Source organism: Entamoeba histolytica, genomic scaffold (genome assembly GCF_000208925.1).
Source record: "Entamoeba histolytica HM-1:IMSS scf_1104750519189 genomic scaffold, whole genome shotgun sequence".
Lineage (NCBI taxonomy): Eukaryota > Evosea > Mastigamoebida > Endamoebidae > Entamoeba > Entamoeba histolytica.
Genome location: NW_001915099.1, coordinates 1 through 20,543, shown reverse-complemented (window position 1 = coordinate 20,543; position 20,543 = coordinate 1). Strand labels below are relative to the sequence as shown.

Sequence of the window (20,543 nt, the reverse complement as noted above, 5' to 3'; positions counted from 1 at the left end):
TCCGGAAATTCCACCAATTTAAAAAAAAAATATTAAATAATTTAAAAAAAAAAAAATTTAAATAATTTTAGTCATTTTCATCATAAAATAATGAAGTTTTCTTTGAAGCAATGGCATTAATTAAAGCGATTTTAATAATAGAAGAATTTGATTCAGGAATACCCCAAAATAAAATTTGTTGTAATTGAATAATAGGATTTCCAGCAATTTTACCAATAAATTCTAAAAAACTACAATATTTACGAATTTCTTGAAATTTTTTAATTTTAGCTTTTTTCAATAAAGAATTTATTAAATCTTCTTGTTGAATAAGTTTAGTTACTTTTTTAATTGCATCACATTCTTCATTTAATGATTGTGATAAAATTAAATTACATTTAATTAAAGGAGCAGTTGCATAAGTAACCATACAACCATTTCTATTTGGTTTAGAACAAATAAGAATAATATCATTACAAAGAACTAATAATTTTTTTTCTAGTTTTTTTTTATTAATAATTTTAATTGAATATTTTTGAATTATTCTTCTTCCATCTTTAATAAATTCTTCTCCAGTTAATTCTTCAAATCCAAGTAAATTATGTCCAAATTCCTTTAAATAATTAAAATCATTTAATTTAATTTTACTTTTTTGATAAATTACGTCAATAGAATTAATTTTAAATTGACATTCTTTTAACATATCAGTTTGTAAAGGAATTGGTGTTAATTGAATTAAATTTTGAATAAATTGAGTTAATTTTTTAATATGAAATTCAGGGATATCAACTAATTCTTCAATACAATTACTATCATTTTTTTTATCAATTAATAATTTAAATTCATGATTATTATTAAATACTTCTTTAAGATAATTTAATGTATTTTCTTTATAATTTGCACAATCAATAAATTTAGGTAATTCATTTAAATATTTAGTTAATCCATTAACTAATTCATCAAATCTATCACATTCATTTCCTATTTTTGTTGTTTCTATTATTCCATATAAATTATTTATTAATTTAGTCATTTCTCTATCACTTTCAAGTGTTTCAAAATATATCGAAAATAATTCTTTTGCTGTTTTTTCTTTTAATATATTAAAATAAAGGGAATATTTATAAACATCTCTTTCAAGCCAATTATACCAATTAATATATTGAATCATATATTCTGTAAATTCTTTAATTATTCTAAATCTTTCCATAAACATTTCTTTAATTTTAATATCACCTTTTGTTCTAACTAATTTATTTGATACCATTTTTAATAATACTAATGAACTTTTTCTTTCATTTTTTCTTGTTTCTTCTTCATTTATTAATTCTTTTGTTTTAGTTTTATTTATTGGTTGTACTGTAATACCTTTTGTTATATTTCTTGAAAGTGTTTTTGTTCCATGTCTTGAAATATTATTTTTTTGTTGTTTTATTAATCGTTCTATTGCAATTTGATCAGTTTGTTTTATACAACTTCCACCAATTGAATTAGAATGTAAATAATTACTTATATGACGACTTGGAATTGGTGTATTATCTTCTTTTAATTCTTCAGTATCATGTCTTGATATCATTTCTTGTTGTGGAATATCATATGACTCAAGAACAAATGACTTTGTTGGAAGAATTAATTTTGTCATTTGTTCTTTTATTGCAAGAGTACTTGGTGTTTGAGTTAGTGGATTTTTAATTGTATATTTTTCTTTCATTTCTTTTAATTTTTCTTCTACTTCTTCAGGTGATAAATTATTCTTTTCATTATTTATTTCTTCAATATAACTGTCTTTATGTTCAATTTTTGATCGTTCATTAATAGCTGTTCTAAGTGTATTTTGTATTTCTTGTGACTTAGAAATAATGTCAGAATTGACATTAATTAATGATGATGAATCTTCAACAAGTTTATTTATTCTTTCTTTTTCTTCTTTATAATCAATTGCTAATGTTTGTTGTTCTAATATTTGTGTATTAATTACATCTAATCTTTTTAATGCTTCAACTAATGCTTTTTCTTGTTTTGTTTGATTTTGTATTGTTTGTGAAATTAACTCATTATATTTCTTAAACATTTCTTCTAATTCATTTAAACTTTTTCCATTAGTTCCTGTAAATTCTTCTAATTGATTTCTTCCTTTTAAAACTGATGGATGTTTTTCAATTACCTCACTTCTTCCTGCTATCATTCTCTTCATCTCTTTTTTGGTTTTTTTATTTCTTAGTTTTTTTATAATTCTTTAAAATCTATTTAATTTACTATTGGATTATTTCCTTATTTTTTGTAATTTCTTTTTTAGTTTATTTCCTAAAATTCTTTTCTTTCTAAATTTGTTTTCTCTCTTTGTAAGATTCTTTTCGTTTTTAATTTATTCTCTTCTTTTCTTATTCAAATAGTAGCTATTCACTATCTAGTATCTTTTTTTAATTGATTATTTTATAATAAACTGGTATTTCAATAACCAATTTTAATAGTATTGTATCAAAATTTTGAATTTATATTAAATGAAATTAATAATTTATGATATTTGATTTAGATAAATTCCAAAGATAAAGATTATAATAATGGTTAATATTAACTTAAATAAATTTGGTTTTGAAAATACTTATAACTTTGACAAATACTATATTGTCATAAGAAGAAATATTAAAAGGAACAATTATACAAACTTTGAATAGATAGAATGAAATAATATATTTATGAAATAAAAATGAGTTGATATTATTAATTTAAACAAGTATTTGATTCAATATATGTATATACATACAAACATGATTGAATAAAATGACTGTAAACAATGAATAAAGCATATTAAAAAGTATATAACATTGAGTTATAAGATGTTATTCTTATAATTATTCATATATTAAATTGACATTGATTCAATAATATAAATAAATATGATAAATCGATAACTTATTGAGAAAGAAATCAAATGAATGAAGAATTAATACAACCTAAAATCAATACAATTTAATAAATTAACTCTCTTAATGAATTAAATATATATTATTTAAACTAAATATATATTCGAAGAACAATAGAGACAAATAAAATACTTGTTAAAAACAAGAAAATAACAGTGAAGAATATTGATTGGTTGTTTATGAATAAAAATACAAAATAAATTTATCACTTTAATTTTTTAATTTTATTATTAATATTTATTTATTATAATTGTTAATATCATTTGATTATGATTATCTCAATATCATATAAATATGTATAATGTAAAAGTATGATAAATTAATAATACACTATATTTAATAACATATAAAGAATTCTTTTATAGTAAATTTGATTAATTACTGTAACTCTATAACAATATCAAAAATATTTTATTTTAAAATTTATATAATCAAGATAGATTGAATACTATCTTATGACTCATTTAAAAATAAAGTAACAATTTTATATGATTCTTTAAAAAATGAATACTACTCATTCATAAAAAGTTAGATCATTCTTTCATTACTTCTTTATTCTTTTTGTATAAAAATATTAAAAACATTTTGATAATATTAAAGTTACTGATTATTTGGATATTATTAAATGATAAAGAATAAAACATTGTTACCAAAAAGCATTTAGAAATAATCATATATATTCTTTAATATATATTATTCTAATCCAAGTTTGTATCCTTATTAAAATTGAATTTATACCTTTTCATAATAACTCATACATTCACAAAATATAATTTATTTCAAATATTTAATCAAACAATGATTTATTGAGTATTGAAATTGGTTTTAATTACACACTGATTGTTATAAATATACTCCAAATGAATTGTTTTTGAAATTGTGAATTTGAATGAATTAAATAATTTGAAGATAATTTTAAATTTCACATCATTAATGTTATATATTCCACTTTTCTGAAATAAGAAATACAAAACTAAGTTATCAACTAGTGATAACCCTATGTCTATTACACCTAAACTACCTAGACCAACTCAAAGTGATGTAGAAATGCAAATCCATAAGAAATACCCCAAAAGTATTCATAACTTAACTACAACGAAAACAGATAAGATTAATACTAGTAACAAACCAACCACAATTTCTAATATCCCTATTCACTCTATTCCCTCTAAAGCAGAACGTACATTATCAAAACAGTTCAGTCCAAAACCAACAATTGAGTCAAGAAATTATAGTGAAAAACAAAAACCAAAACATCAAATCCTTCAACTTCTTTCAATGGAACAAAAGAAATCAAAACAAAAACAAAAACCAATTGAATTTAAACAAGAAATTGTAAAATTCCCTCCTTTAAACCCAATCAAAAAAGTAGAAAAATCAGATTATTCCAAAACAGCAGCATTTGTTAATGACATAATGAAATTTAAAGGACTTATTAGTGATCTTTCTGATGATCAAAAAGAAGTAATAGAATTAGCTGAAAATGAAATTTCATTCTTCTTTTCAGGTGCTGCAGGTACAGGCAAATCATATGTAATGAAAAAATTAATTACAATATTGAAAGAACTTCATCCAGAACAAGGATCAGTTGCTATCACTGCGTCTACTGGTATTGCAGCTTGTAATATTGGAGGAACGACATTACATAGTTTTGCTGGAATTGGATTAGGTGATCAAAGTGTTGATATATTATATACAAAAGTAATTAAAAACAGAACTGCTTTTGAAAAATGGCGTAAAGTAGAAGTACTTTTAATTGATGAAATATCAATGATTTCAGGTGATTTATTAGATAAATTAAATGTTATTGCACAAAAAATAAAAAGAAACAATTTACCATTTGGTGGAATTCAAGTCATATTTTCAGGTGATTTTTTCCAATTACCTCCAGTGTCAAAAGGAAAAGAGGTAAAGTTTGTATTTGAGTCAAAATGTTGGAAAGAAGTTATTAAAAAATGTGTGATTCTTCATACACAACATCGTCAAAGTGATTTAACATTTATAGAAATGTTAAATAACATAAGATATGGATTTGTAACAAAGAAAACATATGAAATTCTTCAAGAATGTCAAAAACGTGATCTTGGAGATAAAAAGAAAACATGTCTTTTTTCTCATCGACTTGATGCTGAAAATTATAATAAAAGAGAATTATTAAAACTAACTAGTCAACCATATATTTATAATTCATGTGATGTTGGGTTAGAACGTAATAGAGGTCCATTAAAAGAATGTCCAGCACCAGAACAATTACCATTAAAACTTGGAGCATTAGTAATGTTATTAAAAAATACACAACCAGAAATTGGATTAGTTAATGGAGCTGTAGGAAAAATTTTAAGATTTGAAGAAGTTAAAGTAAAACATAAAGAAAATAGAGAACAAAAGGATTCGTATGCAGCAGACTGTAATATAAAAAAAGGAGAAAATGAATTTTATTTAAATAATAAACTTTTTCCTGTTGTTGACTTTGGAAAAGGAGTTATTGTAACAATTACACCTGATATTTGGGAAATTGAATCATCAGGACTTATAGTTTCAGCTAGAATTCAATTACCATTAACACATGCATGGGGTTTAAGTATTCATAAGTCTCAAGGATTAACACTTCCTGCAGCAGAATTGAATTTAGAAAAAGTTTTTGAAGCTGGACAAGCATATGTTGCATTAAGTAGACTACAATCATTAGAAGGACTTAAAATAGTTGGCAAAATACCAGGAGCAGCAGCATGGAAAGTTAATAAGAAAGTTCTTGAATTTTATAAAGAGATAGATAATCAATTCCAAGAAATAGAACCGTCTGAATTATATTTTAATCAAAATAATACAGAAAAATCAGAAGCAACAACAACATCATCAACATCTATGATAACTAATAGAGGTGTAACAGTAATTAAAATAAACCCAACACTATTAAAAAAATATTCAAAGTAATTAAAATTTATGTTTTAAACTTTATTAATGTTTAAGTTAATAAAAAGAAGAAATAAACAACACTAACTAAGATTCATTGATGTAAATACAGAAATTAACCAACAAATTGATAAAAATAATTCTATAAGTACATTAAATATAAATGAAGAACGACTAAAATGAAAGAGTTCTTGAACTATTGAAGTTGGATAATGAATTAAATCTATAAGTGTATATGTTGAAAATAATAATAAAAGAAGTGAAGTTGTAAATATAATAATTCTTCTAAGAACTCTTGTGAAGTGATAAAAAGGATCAAGAAGATTATGAAAGAATGGAATAACTAATAAAACTATATGTATCATTAAGTCATTTATTTTCCACCCACATTGTGATAAATGTCTTGGATAATATCCTTTGGATTTTACTACTAATTTTACTGGTCTAATATCATCACAATTAATTAAATTTACAGTCATTGCAGTATCAGGAAATTGAAGAAATAAATTTATCACAACTAACACAGTTCCAATTATTATTAACTTCGTCAAATTTCTCATTCTCTGATTTTTTTGTTTTTTCTTTCGTTCTTTTTGTTTTTTCTTTTTTTTTTTCTTTTTAAGTTCTTCTTCTTTTTAAACTAAAATTTGTCTATTTTTATTTTTTTAAAGAAAAGATTGGAACAGTAGATATTACTATTTTAAATAATTAATAAACTATTAAAATAATTATGAAATTAATTACAAAAAGAGGATTATTTTCCTTGAGAATTCCACTGAAAGAGAAGAAAAAAATTAAAGAAATGAAAAAAGAGAGACGAAGATTGAGAACTGAAAACTGAATAATACAATAGAAAGGAACGATGTCTAAGAAAAAGATTCTTTTAAAAGTAATTATTCTTGGTGATTCAGGTGTTGGAAAAACTTCTTTAATGAACCAATTTGTTAATCATAAATATAGTTCTGTCTATAAAGCAACTATTGGTGCTGACTTCTTAACAAAAGATCTTGTTGTTGATAATCATGAAGTAACAATGCAAATTTGGGATACTGCCGGAAATGAACGATTCCAATCCCTTGGAGTTGCTTTCTACAGAGGTGCAGATTGTTGTGCTCTTTGTTATGATGTCAATGACCCAAAAACATTTGAGTCTTTAAACAACTGGAGAGAAGAATTCCTTGTTCAAGCTTCACCAAAGAACCAAGACCAATTCCCATTTGTTGTTTTAGGAAATAAAGTTGATACTTATGAAGGAAGTCCTGATGCTATTAAGAAGAAGGCTGAACAATGGTGTTCAGAACATTTCAATATTCCTTTCTTCGAAACTTCTGCTAAAAATGCTACCAATGTAGATGCTGCTTTCCAATCAATTGCCCAAGCTGCTATTGCTCAAAAGGGAACTGATACTGATATTTATGTCATGAACCAAGTTAATATTGATCAGCCTGCTCCTCAAGCTCAAAAGTCTGATTGCCCTTGTTGATCTATTTGAATTTTGGGTGAAGTTTCATTAGTATATGTTTTTCTTTTTTTTTCTTTTTAATAGTTTTTAAGGTATTTCATTATAAAAAGGATATCAAACAGTATATTGCTCATAAGCTAAGTAGTCAAAAAGGATTATGAAAAGTATTAAACAATGAAGTAAAGTTATGTCAACAAATAAAAAAACTATATAATTTTTACAATTATATCTCAATTTCATTAAGATTGTATAAATAATATCTAATAAAAAATTACTTACTTATTTGAATGTATTGAAAAAAAAGCAATATGATAGAAGTATGTTATTACTCAATTCTCTGAACTAACAAGCTTTGTCATATTGATACAACTATTTTTAAATCATAAATAACGTATATTTTTTACTTTAATTTCAAATAAACCACATTAATTATTTTCATTTCACTTCAATTACTATGAAATGTTTTGGTGTGAAATATTCTGTGAACCATCCTGTTCCACAAAGTGAATTTGATATTCCTTTATATTCAAATGAAAATTGTTTACAAGATGATTTTGTTTTATTATTTTCTTTACAAACACGAATATCATCTATTCCAAATATAAACAAATAATTACTTAATTGATTATATACTTTAAATGCATATTGTGGTTCTTTAATATCAAATTTCTTCATTCCTTTCATTCTTCCATTTGATTTTAATGAAAATACAAATGATTTTGAATCATTTATAAAATCATCAACTTTATCAATTTTCTCATTAACATATCCTCCAAATTTATTTTCTTCTTCATCTTCAATAATAATTATTATATGTTCTTTATTCATTATTCTTTGATCAAATACTGATGTATTTCTATTCCAATCATCTCTATCTGAATCAAATAGTATATTATTTATTCTTCTTTTGTTTTAATAAAAAAAATGTTTTATTTAGTGATGATAGGTATTTTATTTATGTTATTAGTTATTATTTTAAGGTATAAAAAGAATAATGTTGCTTTTAAGAGATTTTGCTTTAAGAAAAAAATGAAAAATATATTAAAAACATGAATTTAAAATTAAAATGAATTTTTATTTATTTTTAAGAATCATATTTGCACTTAGTACTACTTTTCAACACCTTTTTATTTATTATTGTTATAAAATGTATTTATGTATAGCTATACTCTGAAAAATCATATTATTAATGTATCTTTATCAATAATCTTGTAATGATGAATATTTTAAACCAATATAAAAAATTATTATTCACTAGTATTATTATTGAAATCTTTTTCAAACAAGTCTTTGTTACAAACACTGTTCTATTAATATTTAACGAAATTATTTTTGAATAATTTTTATAAATATTTAAAGAGTAAAAAATGATTTATCACTTTAATACATTGAATAAATCTTTAATAAGGAATATTTAGCTAAATTAGCATTTCAATATTTTTTTCCTAAAATAATTGTGATGAAGAAATAATCTTTTATTAATAATACAAAATACATTTTATTCATAAGAAATTTGTCTATTACAATAAAATCCAAAACAAAAAAAAAAACAATAGTAATTACAAGTCAATAATACTATTGAAATCATAAAAAATTAAAGTCTTATTAAATTAATAATCAATTGATTAGAATAATATATTACTACCTAGTTAAAATATGCATGAATTTATTCGTTGTATTTTATCAATTATTAAGAAAATTAAAGATATTACAAAAAAAAACACACAGAAACTATACCTTTCAAAGTTTCTGTAAAAACAAACCAATGAATATACAAAAGAACAAACAAAATTATTTAAAATGAAAATAAAAACAAAACGATTAAATGAACAAATACTAATTAGCCATTCAATTTATTCAGAAGCTTTAAGAATATCAGAATCTCCTCCATCAATAATAGATAAAACAGAGACAGAGAAATATCTACCACAAGCTGTTCCAAGATCAACATTAGATCCAGAATAATGGACAACTTGAACTTTACCAAGAACAGCATAATATTCAATTTTAGCTCTTTCTAATGGTGGGCAGTTAGAAGAAATAATAACGAGTTTACTCTTTCCATCACGAATGGTCTTAAGAGTAGCTTTGGTTCCAAGGACATATTTACCACTCTTAGTGACAAGGGCAAGTTTTGAGTTAACTCCTTCTTGAGTTTTCTTGGCTTGTTTTGTACTTGACATCCTTTGGCACTGACAAATTTAATAAGTTCATTAAGGTCATTAAATGGAGATAGGGTTCAAAGTCGATATATCTCATGTTTATCCTTTTTACTATTATTTAATAGTAATTAAACCATTAATTATAGTTATGCATGTTTCATATTAATTTCAATTTATTACTTTATTTTCCAGTTCTATGTTTTTAATTTTTTTATTTTTGAAGAATGAAAAGAAATAACGAAGATCGAAGAATGTCAATAGAATGGAAAATAACAAACGACACTGTGAAGTATGTGGAAAAGAGTCTAAGTATCAGTGTCCTAAATGCAATATTTTATATTGTAGTATAGAATGTTATAAAGCACATAAAATGAATTGCAAAAAAAAAGAATCACCTTTTATACCACTACAACAAATGAATGATGACACAATTGGAGAAGACCTAATGTTGTTGAGTAAAACACAGTCATTTGTTCATGCACTTGAATCAAAACGGAAGTACAATACATTTCTAGTGAAAAAGTCAAAAAGAAATAGAAAAAGAAATGAAAATAAACCAAAGAAAAATAACCAATCTTCGGAAAAGCATCAACAACAAACTCCCCAATCTGAGAAAATGAAAACCCAAAACGAAAATGATACTATAACGAAAAAGGAATTTATAAATTCAAAAGAAACTAATGAGAAAAAAGAATAAAAAAAAAACAGAAGAAAGAAATGGATAAAAAAGCCCAGTTTAGTTTAATAATTTAACAAGTAAATTTGTACTTTTACTTTTGTTGATTTTCTGAGTCTTTTTGGATTATTGTTTCTGTATCTTTTTTAATTGACTTGTCTTCATTTTTAATTGATCTATTCTCCCTTTTGCTTGAGTCACGTTTTGGAGAAGGTGAACTTCTAGAAAAAGAAGAACTAGAATCTGAACGATGGCGATGTCTAGAATATCTTTGAGAATGTCTTGAATAAGGAGAACGAGAACGTGACCTTGAGTCTGAACGAGATGATGAATGTCTATGACGTCTACTTGATGACCTTGAATGTCTTCTTGAATAAGGAGAGCGAGAACGTGATCGAGAACTATACCTTCTACTATAACGTCTTCTTCGAGAAGAAGATCTATTTCTTCTTCTATAACGTTTTTCCTTACAATCACGTGCCCAATGTCCAGTTTTACCACAAAGATAGCAAACATCATTTTCACGAGATCTATCTCCTCGAGCCTGTTCAACAGAAACGTGTCTTCCTTTTATTGTAATATCAATTTTATCATCAATTATTTTTTTACCATCTTCAGCATTTGTGAATGTCTACACGTGTCAGTACGAAAAATGATTTTTATGATTAAAGTTGATTATACAATCATTAATAATAATCACAAATTTCTTTTTACCATTTGACATATTTATTTTATGTTCTTCAATAGAAGAACTTATTTATAATGTAAATGAAAATTTAAGAAACGTTAATAATTCAAAAATGAACAAACAACAAAACCAAAGTGTGACTTTATATCAATTGTTTCAATTGATCCATATTTTGAAAATGCATCGTTCATTTCTTCTTGAGTAACACCATCAGGTAAATGACCGACATATAACTTAATAGAACTCATTAGAATGATTATAATTACTAGATAACCCTTTTTTATTTTTAATTTAAGAAAAGCAAAAACAGAAAAAAAGAAGAAGAAAAAAGGAAATAAGTAATAAAAATAGTAAAAATTATATTATTGCTTTTTTCATAATAAAAAAATATAAAATTAAAAAATTAAAAATGAAAAAATTAAAAAAATTAAAATGAAAAAATTTTATTTTTATTCTTCTTATTAATGCAAACACCAAGTCCTCTTGTTTCAACAATGAAAGCATTTAATCAACATGAAATTGAAAAAGGAGAAATAGTTGGTAGAGAAAAAGAATATGAAGAGTTAAAGACATGTATTCGACAATATGAATTATTTCCACATTTTGGATTAATATTAATTCATGGTGGATCTGGAGTTGGTAAAACAACAGTTGTTAAAGAAGTATTAAAAGACAATGAATTTTTAAATGAATTAAGAGTAAAAAGAAGAACAGTATTTATAAATGTATTATTATGTACAAATAAAAAATGTTTTATTAGATCATTATCAGAACAATTGTTTGGTGAAGAAAAAACATTTAAAGAAATTGCATCAGAATTAAATAATGAAACAATTCCATCTATTCTTGTATTTGATGAAATTGATAATTTAAAAAATAAATGTAATGATATGTATCAATGGTTATTACAAGCATTATTTGGAATTAAAATTGCATATAGATGTGTAGTTATTGGTTTAGCAAATGAAACACAAGACTATTATTCAATGGCAAATGACTTTGCACGTTCACCATATACTGCTCAATTGTTATATACAACAAATAGTCTTGAACAAATTTGTGAAATTATTAGAACTAAAACAAATAATACTTTTGATTCAAAAGCTGTTGAATATATTGCAAAAGAAGTTTATAGAAAAGAAGGTGATCTTAGAAAAGTATATTCTGCATGTACATTAGCTATTCATTTAGCTATTCAAGATAATTCACCTGTTGTAAAAATGATTCATGCTATTAAAGCAAATGGAATGAATAATGGTGATACTTCAACAAAAGATTTTCTTTCAAGAATGGGAAAATATCAAAAATGTTTATGTGCATCGTTATTCTTTTGTCAAAATAGAAATGGAGTAATTGGAATAGGTGAATGGTATGAAAAATTTAAACAATTGATTGATTCTATTAAGATTAATCAAAAACATTTTACTATTAAAGAATTTAGAAATGAAGTATCAATTCTTGCATCTCAAGGTGTTGTACGTAAAGTTTGTAATTCGTCATTAACAAATATTGCGTATGATCATATTAGTCAAGTGACACCAACTTATGATAAATTAATGATGATAGCTATTTTATCAAAAGAACCTGTATTAAAACCAATTATTGAACAATTAAAACAAATGTCATTAAATTCAAATTAAGTAATGTTAATTGTATTAATTTTATTTCAATTAGATTACAGTCATTATAATATAACAAAAAAACTTTATTCTTCTTTTTTATAAACAAAACCTTTTTTTCTTTTTTTTTATTAATAACATATTAATTTAAATATCCTAATTTCTTACAACATAAAAATTGCGTTGGAACTTCATTCATTGCTGCTGTAGCAAATGCAATTTCAGGATTTTCTACATGAGGACCATCTACTACTTTCTGGAAATTTACAAAATTAAAATTATCAAACTTTGATTGTCCTAATTCATCATCAAAATTTTCCATTTTATCAAATGGTCCATCTCCAACTCCAATTGTTACAATAGATAATGGATAATTTGATGCATTCTCAATTGCTGCTTTAGTTGCTCGTTCTGCATCAACTTGTCCATCAGCAATAATTAAAAGAATATGATATTGTCTTGTACGTTGAACAATTTGTACTGCTTTATTAATTAAAGGTGCAAAATTAGTTGGTCCAGAAAGACGTACACTTGGTGTAATTTCATTATATCGTTTTAATACTTCTTGGAATCCATTACATGGTGTATCGTTTGGCATAAAAGAAAAAACTGATTTATCAGTTGTTGTTACATCACCAAACCCATAAACAGGAATAAGATTATCATCATCAAATGGTTCTAATGTTCTTCCAATAATATCAATAACTCGTTGATATGGATTCATTACATTTTCAAACAACCCATGAAGACTATATCCATTAAAACTTTTTGCTCCAGTCCATGTATTTGACTTAGTATAATCAATTCCAATAATTAAATTAGAACTTTCTAATCCTGCTTGACGTAATCCATCTTGTAATTCATCCATTGATTGATAATTACCTTTTAAATTAGCTTTTCTAATATCAGGATTAGATGAAAATCGTTGTTTATTTGATTGTGCAGAACTTAAAGAAAGACCCATTAAGTATTGATTTATTAGATAAAAACTTTTTAAGATATGACTTTTTTCAATTCTTCATTCTTTTTTTTTCCTGACTTTTTCATTTAATAAAATATTTTTATAAAATTTAATATTTTGTTTCTCTAAAAAAATAAAAATAAATCTTCCACGTAGATAATATCTGGATTGTTAATTTGACAAAAAAATATGAAACAAAAGATTAACAAAGAAATTCATAATGAAAAGAAATATATTTTAATGAAGATAAGATTGTAATAATATTAGTTCAGAAAGTTTTAATGAAATAAAATAATAAATAATTATAATAATAATACTATTAATATTAGTTATTTCATAATTAATTTCAATATAATTTCTTATTACTATTTAAACTATTTCATTATAATATTATTTTATTTTTCATATTAATTCATTAAAAACATATTTTTCATTCATACTTCAATGTATTATATCATTAAACACTCTATAAATGATTTATTTTCACATTTCTAATGATTATATCATATTTTAATTAATAGTATTTGAAATGGAAAATAAATCTTTTTAATATTAAACTACTTCTTAGTGATTTTACATTTCCACTTAATAAATTTTCATAACTTATTAATTCGAAGTAGTTTTAGTACAATTGGACTTAATTTTATTCCTTTAAAAATAGTTGTAAGTTATAGATTAAATGTATTAATTTCTTATTTTATTTCTTTACAAAATTGGAGGTAAATAATTGTTGAAAAGATGATGTGTTTTATATAATTCAAGAGAAATTCCAAAAGCTGAAGAAAAATAGTTCAGACCACTTCTTGGTCAAACATATTTATACTTTATAAATGTTAATTAAAATAAAAGTATGTTTAATGGTTTTACATTTAATGTGTCTATTGAACCAAAGAAGTATGTAATTGATTTAAACATTTATTGTTTACACTTAGAATAGAATAAACTGATTTTATTAGTTAATTAATATACATCAAAGAGATTTCAAGGATTAATTGAATAAGATAAACCACAGACTATCAATGTTTTAGATTAACAGAGAGTTATGAGGATATTTATCAAAGGATTTTATTAATTTAGAGAATGTTAGATTCAATACATAATATCATCTAAATGATTTTGTAATAATAAGAATTACTTTCTTTAAAATAAAATAAATGTTAAATTGAAAAAATTTCTTTTTGTTAATTGTTGAGTTTATTTACTCCTCAAAATGAAAATTTTTGTTAGAAAGAAAAATGGAAACAAATCAAAGAGATGAAATATTTCTTTAACTAGTAAATTCAGATGTTAGAAATTATTACTGAAGTCTTATCAGTTATTATCAAATCAACTATATTATCTAGCATTTCTGTATTTACACTCTTTACGTATATTCGTTCAGATTATTTTAAAGAACATTTACATATCATTGCTGAATTGTTTGAAAAAAGAAAAATAAGAAAACGCAAGGATAAAGACCTTTTATTTCCTCAAAAATATGTTCAAATTACTCGGTCTGATATTCCATTACAAAGTGTATGGTGTACATTAACATATTTTAATGACTCAAAACAAAGTAAAAAATTAAAAGTTAAAGTAGAAGGAAAAGTACTATTTCTTATTGACGGACTAACAATTGAACCAATTCCTTTAACTAAAACAATGAAATTAAGTATTCAAAGAAAACCAAAAAAAAGAACTTTTTATCATTTTTTTGAAAGTGAAAGTGAATGTGTTACACCAGAAGAAGAAGCTTATAATTTATTTAAAAGAGCACATTGTGATACATTACAAAAAAAAATTGAATATTTATCTAAAATATCACTTGAAGAAATGACATTAATCAAACGATATAAACGTCAAAAATTTAAAAGTAGAAATTCTATTCTTCTTGAAAGAATTGACCCAGAATTAGGAATGGGTCATTGTTTATTATTACATTTTAATAATGATTATCTTTTAGAAGAAATATATTATGAATTAAAAAAAGCAATTAAAGGAATTAAATATCAAAATATTATTCGTCCTCATTTTTCTTCTTTATTAAGTAGATTATCAGAAAAAGCTGTTTCAATGGATAATTCTCAAATGCATTGGTTTTATGGAATTAATTTCTTAGTTCATAGATTATTCTTTCAATTCTTTGATAGTAATAGAATATCAAGTAAAATAAAAGAGAAATTTAAAGAGAAAATAGGATTTGCAGTATTACCATCAATGGTAAAAACATTAGAAATAACTGATGTTGTAATTGGTCCTAAATTACCAATTATATCTAATCCAAAAATATCTCATTCTGATATAACTGGTAAAACAATTATTGACGTAGATTGTGATTATACCGATGGATTTCAAATGACTTTAGAAGCTACTTTACAAATTCCATTAAAAAATATTACTCATGTAAAAGCAACGTTAATAATTAAATCATTAAAAACAAGAATTAAATTTATGTGTCTAAGATTACCAAGTGAGAGAGTTTGGTTAGGATGTGAGGATGAGCCTGAAATGAATATTATTACTGACATTAAAATATCTGGCAAAGAAGAGAAAGAAAAAAAAGAAGAAAAAAGTGATTCAATGGATACTATATCTAAAGTCATTGTTTACTTTGTTAAGAAAGAACTTATGGTAAATACTTTTACTGTTCCAGTAATGCAAAGCTTTCCTATTCCTAAAAAGAAAAAACTTAAAAAAAGTCATCCTGTTCCTTCATTGGAATGTGTTCCTGGTTCAGTTGAACAATATAGAAGAACTAGAAAGATGTTACGTTCTACTTTAAAGAAAGAAGAAAAAAAGCTTGACCATCATGATGATTTAGCATATATTAATTGAATTTGTTCATTTAATATTTGAATAAAAAAAAAATATAATTTACTTTTTAAAAATTGTATAATAAGTATTTGTGTAAAGCATAATTTAGACACGTTTTAATAAAATAGAAGAATGGAATTTTTCTTTAATGACCTCTTTCTAAAATGTCAAGAGCTGTCGATAATTCTCCATTTGCTTGAATTAAAGCACTTAAATTTTCTTCATCATTTAAAAATCCCATTTCCTTTAAACTTTGTAATTGGCTACTATATCGTTGTCTTGGTGGAAGAGTTGAGCTAGGAGATGGTATTGGAACATAAAGAGAAGGTGTTTGATAATTTTGTGCTGGTAGTCCAAAAGAGTTATATCCTGATACTGGGTTATTGCCAAAAGAAAATAGTCCATTATCATTCATAAGTTTGTCTGACGTTCGTTCTTCAAATAAATTGAATGGTTGGTCAAGTGGTTTTTCCATCTTAAATTGGTCATTTGATACTTCTGGATTAAATTTTACGTTTGGTTTCAATGCATCTTCTAATGGTTCAAATCCGTTTACTAAACGAACTAATTCATTATGACCTCCAGGTAAATTTTCAACTTGATTAATAGCATTGTCTGCATTCATTAATGCTTGATTCATTAATTGAGGGTTTCTCATCATTTTCATCATATTTTTTAATTCTTTAGGGTCATTGATAATATCTTCCATTTCAGGGTGTTTCTCAAAGAATTCCTTAAAAAGACCATTTTGAAGAAATAATCTGATTAACGTTGGGTCATTTAAAAAGTCATCACTTGGACTATCACAACTTGTATCATTAAGTACAGAATGAAGTGGTTGTTCTTGTTTTTCAATTCGTTCTTCTTTTTCTTCCTGTTTTTCTTGTTTTTTCTTTTTTTGAATAAATATAATTTTACTTCCTTCTTGATATCCTTTTTATTATTAGAGTTTTATTTTTTTTTTAATAAGACTAAATAAATGATTAATATATAACAAACCGATTGTAGAAAATAATGAGCTATCAGTTAATTTATATCCTCGATATATTAATGTAATGTCTGAGTATAATGACTTTAATTTACTTGCAATGAGTTGATGTATTTGTCCAATAGTAATTGTATGTGTCTCTTCGATATCAATACTTTCTTGGATAGAATTACTAACATTGCAAAACAGTACTTTCATCTCAATCTGTTCTTTCTTAGTTTCTTACTCTTATTAGTTCGTTTTTACTATTATTTATAATTTATAATACTATAAATTTACTATTTATTAAATATACTTGAAAAAAGGAAAATTTTATATTTTTGCAATGAATTTTTTATTTCTAATTCTTTGCTTATCATTTTTTAATTAAGTAATATCATTTTTAAGATCAATAGATTAAGAAATGGCAGAACGAAAAGCAATAAATCGATATATCCCACCTGATTTTGATCCAGAAATTCATAAAAGTATTAATGGGTATGGAAAAGTTTCACATTTAAGAAAAAGAATCAAAAGTAATGGAACAATGATTATTCGAATTGAATTGCCTTTCGGGATTTGGTGTGATGGATGTAAAAATCTCATAGGAAAAGGTACTCGTTTTAATGCAACAAAACGACAAGTTGGAATGTATTATTCAAGTAAAGTTTTTGAATTTGAGATAAATTGTAGAGATTGTCATTCAGTTATTACACTTCAAAGTGACCCAAAAGTTTGTTTGTATGAATAACTTCATAATTTATATATTAATTTATTCTATAGAATACTGATTATGTTGTTACTCGTGGTGGAAGAAGGCAAATGAATAAACAATCATCTCATTCTTTTCCTTTAACAAACTCAAAAGAAACAAAAGATGAAATGGAACTCCTAGAATATAATCAGAAAAAAATTGCTCAAAGAGAACAACAACAATCTTTATTAGATTCATTATATTTACAAGAATTAAGTTCAAAACAAGATTTTGATATTAATTATCAATTAAGAAAATTAAGGAAGGTTTCAATTTTACTGATATATTAGATCAACACATTACTTACCTTACAGAAAAAAGACGAACAACATTGTATCAAAAAAGTTGACTATCCTATTGTTCTTGATTAACATTATATAATATTATAGAGTTGTAAGCATTGGATTATACGTTCAGTAGATAAACGTTCTTATTTATGTCAAATGGTAAGTTTCTTCATTCCAACTTATTATTTTTGGAAAGAAAAGACAAAAACAATAAAAATTACTAAATTAAATTTAAGTAGATATTGATTTTTCTATTTCTTGTTATTTATTTGAGATTATTATTTTCACTCTCTTCAGAATCATTTTCATGAAATACTTTTATTTTTCTTATTTCATTCTTAATTATTTTATTATTCAATTAGATATTTCATATTATTCATTTTATCTTTTATCATTATTTAAAAATAAAATTATAATATCTTATTTTTTGATTGTATTTACTATTCATTCTTCTATTTATTAGAATTATATTGTAATTTAATTTATTCTATTAATTTATCTTATGTTATCTTAGTGAATGTTATCCATTTCTACTGTATTAATAAATATTATTTTATCTTTTTATCTTTTATAATTATCAATTTGTCATATTATTTATTTCTATTTGGTTTATCTTCTCTATAAATATATTGTCTTTCATTAAATATTCTCTTTTATTAATTATTTATTGTTTCAATTCATTGAATATTTCTTTATTTTCTATTCTTCTTTTGTTTTTACCATTTTTATTTGTGTTGTTTAATTTCATTTTATTCTCTTGTTTTATTCTCTATTTCTTCTTTATATTTATATTATATTATATTATATTTTAGTTATTCTCATCATTTGAATATTCATTTATTAATTCATGTTTAATTCATATTTTCTTATTTGCATAATATTTTAATATTATAACTTCATTTTATTTTATAATTACAAATAATACAATATTTCATTTATTATTTGATGTAATTATTGACTTTTTTTAATTCATGTAAATATATTATTTACTTCATTAATTTCATTGTTTATATTCATTTCTTTTTATATTTATATTATTCATTATTTTATTTGTTATTTTCTTATCATTTCATTCAATTTACTAATATATTTCATTCTATTTGTTATTTAAACTACAAATAATGAAATAATAGAGAATAGAAATATAATAAATGATAAGAATGATGTATGAAACACAAACAAATGAAATTTAAAATCAAAACAAATAACAAAATAAACAATAATGAATAGTAAAGAACAAATAATCATTGAAAATAAAAGTTAAAATAAATATGAAAGAAACAATGAAAAGATAATCAAAATATAAGACATAAAACAATGAAATAATTAAAGAAATAACAAATGTGAAAATACACCAGATAATACAAACAAGAATAATACAAGAATAATATAATAACAATGGAGAATAGAATAATTTCATTTCAATAATAGATAGAACAAGAAATAAGAAACACAAATAGAAATAACAAATAACAATAATTAGAAATAACAATGATATGAATAGGAGGGGCACGAAAATTAGCAAAGAAAAATGAGTCTAAATAATTTACAAAAAAAGAAAAACGATGCAAAATATTTTGCATCCATAGAATATTCTACTTATTATATTTTGCTCCTAAAATAAAAAAAATAATAAAAGTATGATAAATATACAATCTGTATATATTTATGTTTATATTTTATAATCATTTGTATTCATTTTGTATGAAATATTAATGAAATAGATGATTTGATGAATCATATTTAATTATTTTTATTCTTTTTATTCTTTTATTATTATGTTATTTATCTATCGTATTTTTATATTTATTTCTCTGTTTATATTATTTATATCATTTTATTCTTCTTATTATCTATATATTATTATATTATTCTTATTTTATGTTTTTTATGTTTATATTATTTAGATTTTCTTATTGTTATTCTTTTATATTTAGTTGTATTTGTTTATTTGTTTATTCATCTTTATCATTTTTATATTATTATCATTTATATCTATTTTCAATTTATATTTATTCTCTTTTGTTTTATATTAATATTAATTTTATCTTTTATACTTTGATTTTATTATTATATCATTGATTATCATTTCTATATTTATTTATCATTTATTCTTATTATTCTTTTGTTTTATATTCTATATCATATATTCATATCATATTCATTTATATTTTATCACTTATTACATGTTATAATAACATAACACATATGATTGATTATATAATAAACATCATGTTTAAATTATACATATAAATAATAAACATAAAAAAGAGTAAAATATTTTTCATTAATAAAATAATATTAATTATTTTAAATCATTAAATTAGACACTTATTATTGAATATATCTCATTTTTAC

General features: G+C 23.1%; 12 protein-coding genes across 12 annotated transcripts; 6 read left to right on the top strand and 6 right to left on the bottom strand.

Moving 5' to 3' along the window:
- Positions 1–67: 67 nt before the first annotated feature.
- EHI_192840 (uncharacterized protein) lies at positions 68–2,173 on the bottom strand (the record flags this gene model as incomplete). Its single annotated transcript, XM_001914014.1, has 1 exon — positions 68–2,173. One exon carries the CDS (start codon positions 2,171–2,173, stop codon positions 68–70), a length of 2,106 nt encoding a protein of 701 aa, XP_001914049.1.
- A 1,729-nt stretch (positions 2,174–3,902) lies between these two features.
- On the top strand, positions 3,903–5,837 carry EHI_192830 (DNA repair and recombination protein, putative; the record flags this gene model as incomplete). Its single annotated transcript, XM_644103.1, has 1 exon — positions 3,903–5,837. The coding sequence occupies one exon, from the start codon at positions 3,903–3,905 to the stop codon at positions 5,835–5,837; it is 1,935 nt and encodes a 644-aa protein (XP_649195.1).
- A 62-nt stretch (positions 5,838–5,899) lies between these two features.
- Positions 5,900–6,376, bottom strand: EHI_192820 (uncharacterized protein; the record flags this gene model as incomplete). Its single annotated transcript, XM_001914013.1, has 1 exon — positions 5,900–6,376. The coding sequence occupies one exon, from the start codon at positions 6,374–6,376 to the stop codon at positions 5,900–5,902; it is 477 nt and encodes a 158-aa protein (XP_001914048.1).
- Positions 6,377–6,675: 299 nt separating this feature from the next.
- Positions 6,676–7,336, top strand: EHI_192810 (small GTPase Rab7A). The gene has a single exon (XM_644104.2). It carries the CDS (start codon positions 6,679–6,681, stop codon positions 7,297–7,299), a length of 621 nt encoding a protein of 206 aa, XP_649196.1. The 5' UTR covers positions 6,676–6,678; the 3' UTR covers positions 7,300–7,336.
- A 1,795-nt stretch (positions 7,337–9,131) lies between these two features.
- On the bottom strand, positions 9,132–9,461 carry EHI_192800 (60S ribosomal protein L30, putative; the record flags this gene model as incomplete). Its single annotated transcript, XM_644105.1, has 1 exon — positions 9,132–9,461. One exon carries the CDS (start codon positions 9,459–9,461, stop codon positions 9,132–9,134), a length of 330 nt encoding a protein of 109 aa, XP_649197.1.
- A 241-nt stretch (positions 9,462–9,702) lies between these two features.
- On the top strand, positions 9,703–10,137 carry EHI_192790 (uncharacterized protein; the record flags this gene model as incomplete). Its single annotated transcript, XM_644106.1, has 1 exon — positions 9,703–10,137. The coding sequence occupies one exon, from the start codon at positions 9,703–9,705 to the stop codon at positions 10,135–10,137; it is 435 nt and encodes a 144-aa protein (XP_649198.1).
- A 73-nt stretch (positions 10,138–10,210) lies between these two features.
- On the bottom strand, positions 10,211–11,052 carry EHI_192780 (uncharacterized protein; the record flags this gene model as incomplete). The annotated part of the gene is made up of 2 exons (XM_644107.1): positions 10,211–10,747; positions 10,927–11,052. The coding sequence occupies 2 exons, from the start codon at positions 11,050–11,052 to the stop codon at positions 10,211–10,213; spliced, it is 663 nt and encodes a 220-aa protein (XP_649199.1).
- A 216-nt stretch (positions 11,053–11,268) lies between these two features.
- EHI_192770 (uncharacterized protein) lies at positions 11,269–12,444 on the top strand (the record flags this gene model as incomplete). Its single annotated transcript, XM_001914012.1, has 1 exon — positions 11,269–12,444. The coding sequence occupies one exon, from the start codon at positions 11,269–11,271 to the stop codon at positions 12,442–12,444; it is 1,176 nt and encodes a 391-aa protein (XP_001914047.1).
- Positions 12,445–12,565: 121 nt separating this feature from the next.
- EHI_192760 (copine, putative) lies at positions 12,566–13,387 on the bottom strand (the record flags this gene model as incomplete). Its single annotated transcript, XM_644108.1, has 1 exon — positions 12,566–13,387. One exon carries the CDS (start codon positions 13,385–13,387, stop codon positions 12,566–12,568), a length of 822 nt encoding a protein of 273 aa, XP_649200.1.
- Positions 13,388–14,668: 1,281 nt separating this feature from the next.
- Positions 14,669–16,198, top strand: EHI_192750 (uncharacterized protein; the record flags this gene model as incomplete). The annotated part of the gene is made up of 1 exon (XM_644109.1): positions 14,669–16,198. One exon carries the CDS (start codon positions 14,669–14,671, stop codon positions 16,196–16,198), a length of 1,530 nt encoding a protein of 509 aa, XP_649201.1.
- A 124-nt stretch (positions 16,199–16,322) lies between these two features.
- EHI_192740 (ubiquitin-like protein) lies at positions 16,323–17,363 on the bottom strand (the record flags this gene model as incomplete). The annotated part of the gene is made up of 2 exons (XM_644110.1): positions 16,323–17,110; positions 17,177–17,363. The coding sequence occupies 2 exons, from the start codon at positions 17,361–17,363 to the stop codon at positions 16,323–16,325; spliced, it is 975 nt and encodes a 324-aa protein (XP_649202.1).
- A 205-nt stretch (positions 17,364–17,568) lies between these two features.
- Positions 17,569–18,269, top strand: EHI_192730 (uncharacterized protein; the record flags this gene model as incomplete). Its single annotated transcript, XM_644111.2, has 3 exons — positions 17,569–17,877; positions 17,928–18,164; positions 18,213–18,269. 3 exons carry the CDS (start codon positions 17,569–17,571, stop codon positions 18,267–18,269), a joined length of 603 nt encoding a protein of 200 aa, XP_649203.2.
- Positions 18,270–20,543: the final 2,274 nt, after the last annotated feature.

Bases quoted from the DNA above. Each gene is read 5' to 3' on its own strand.
- EHI_192810 (XM_644104.2), top strand. From the start codon at position 6,679: ATGTCTAAGAAAAAGATTCTTTTAAAAGTAATTATTCTTGGTGATTCA.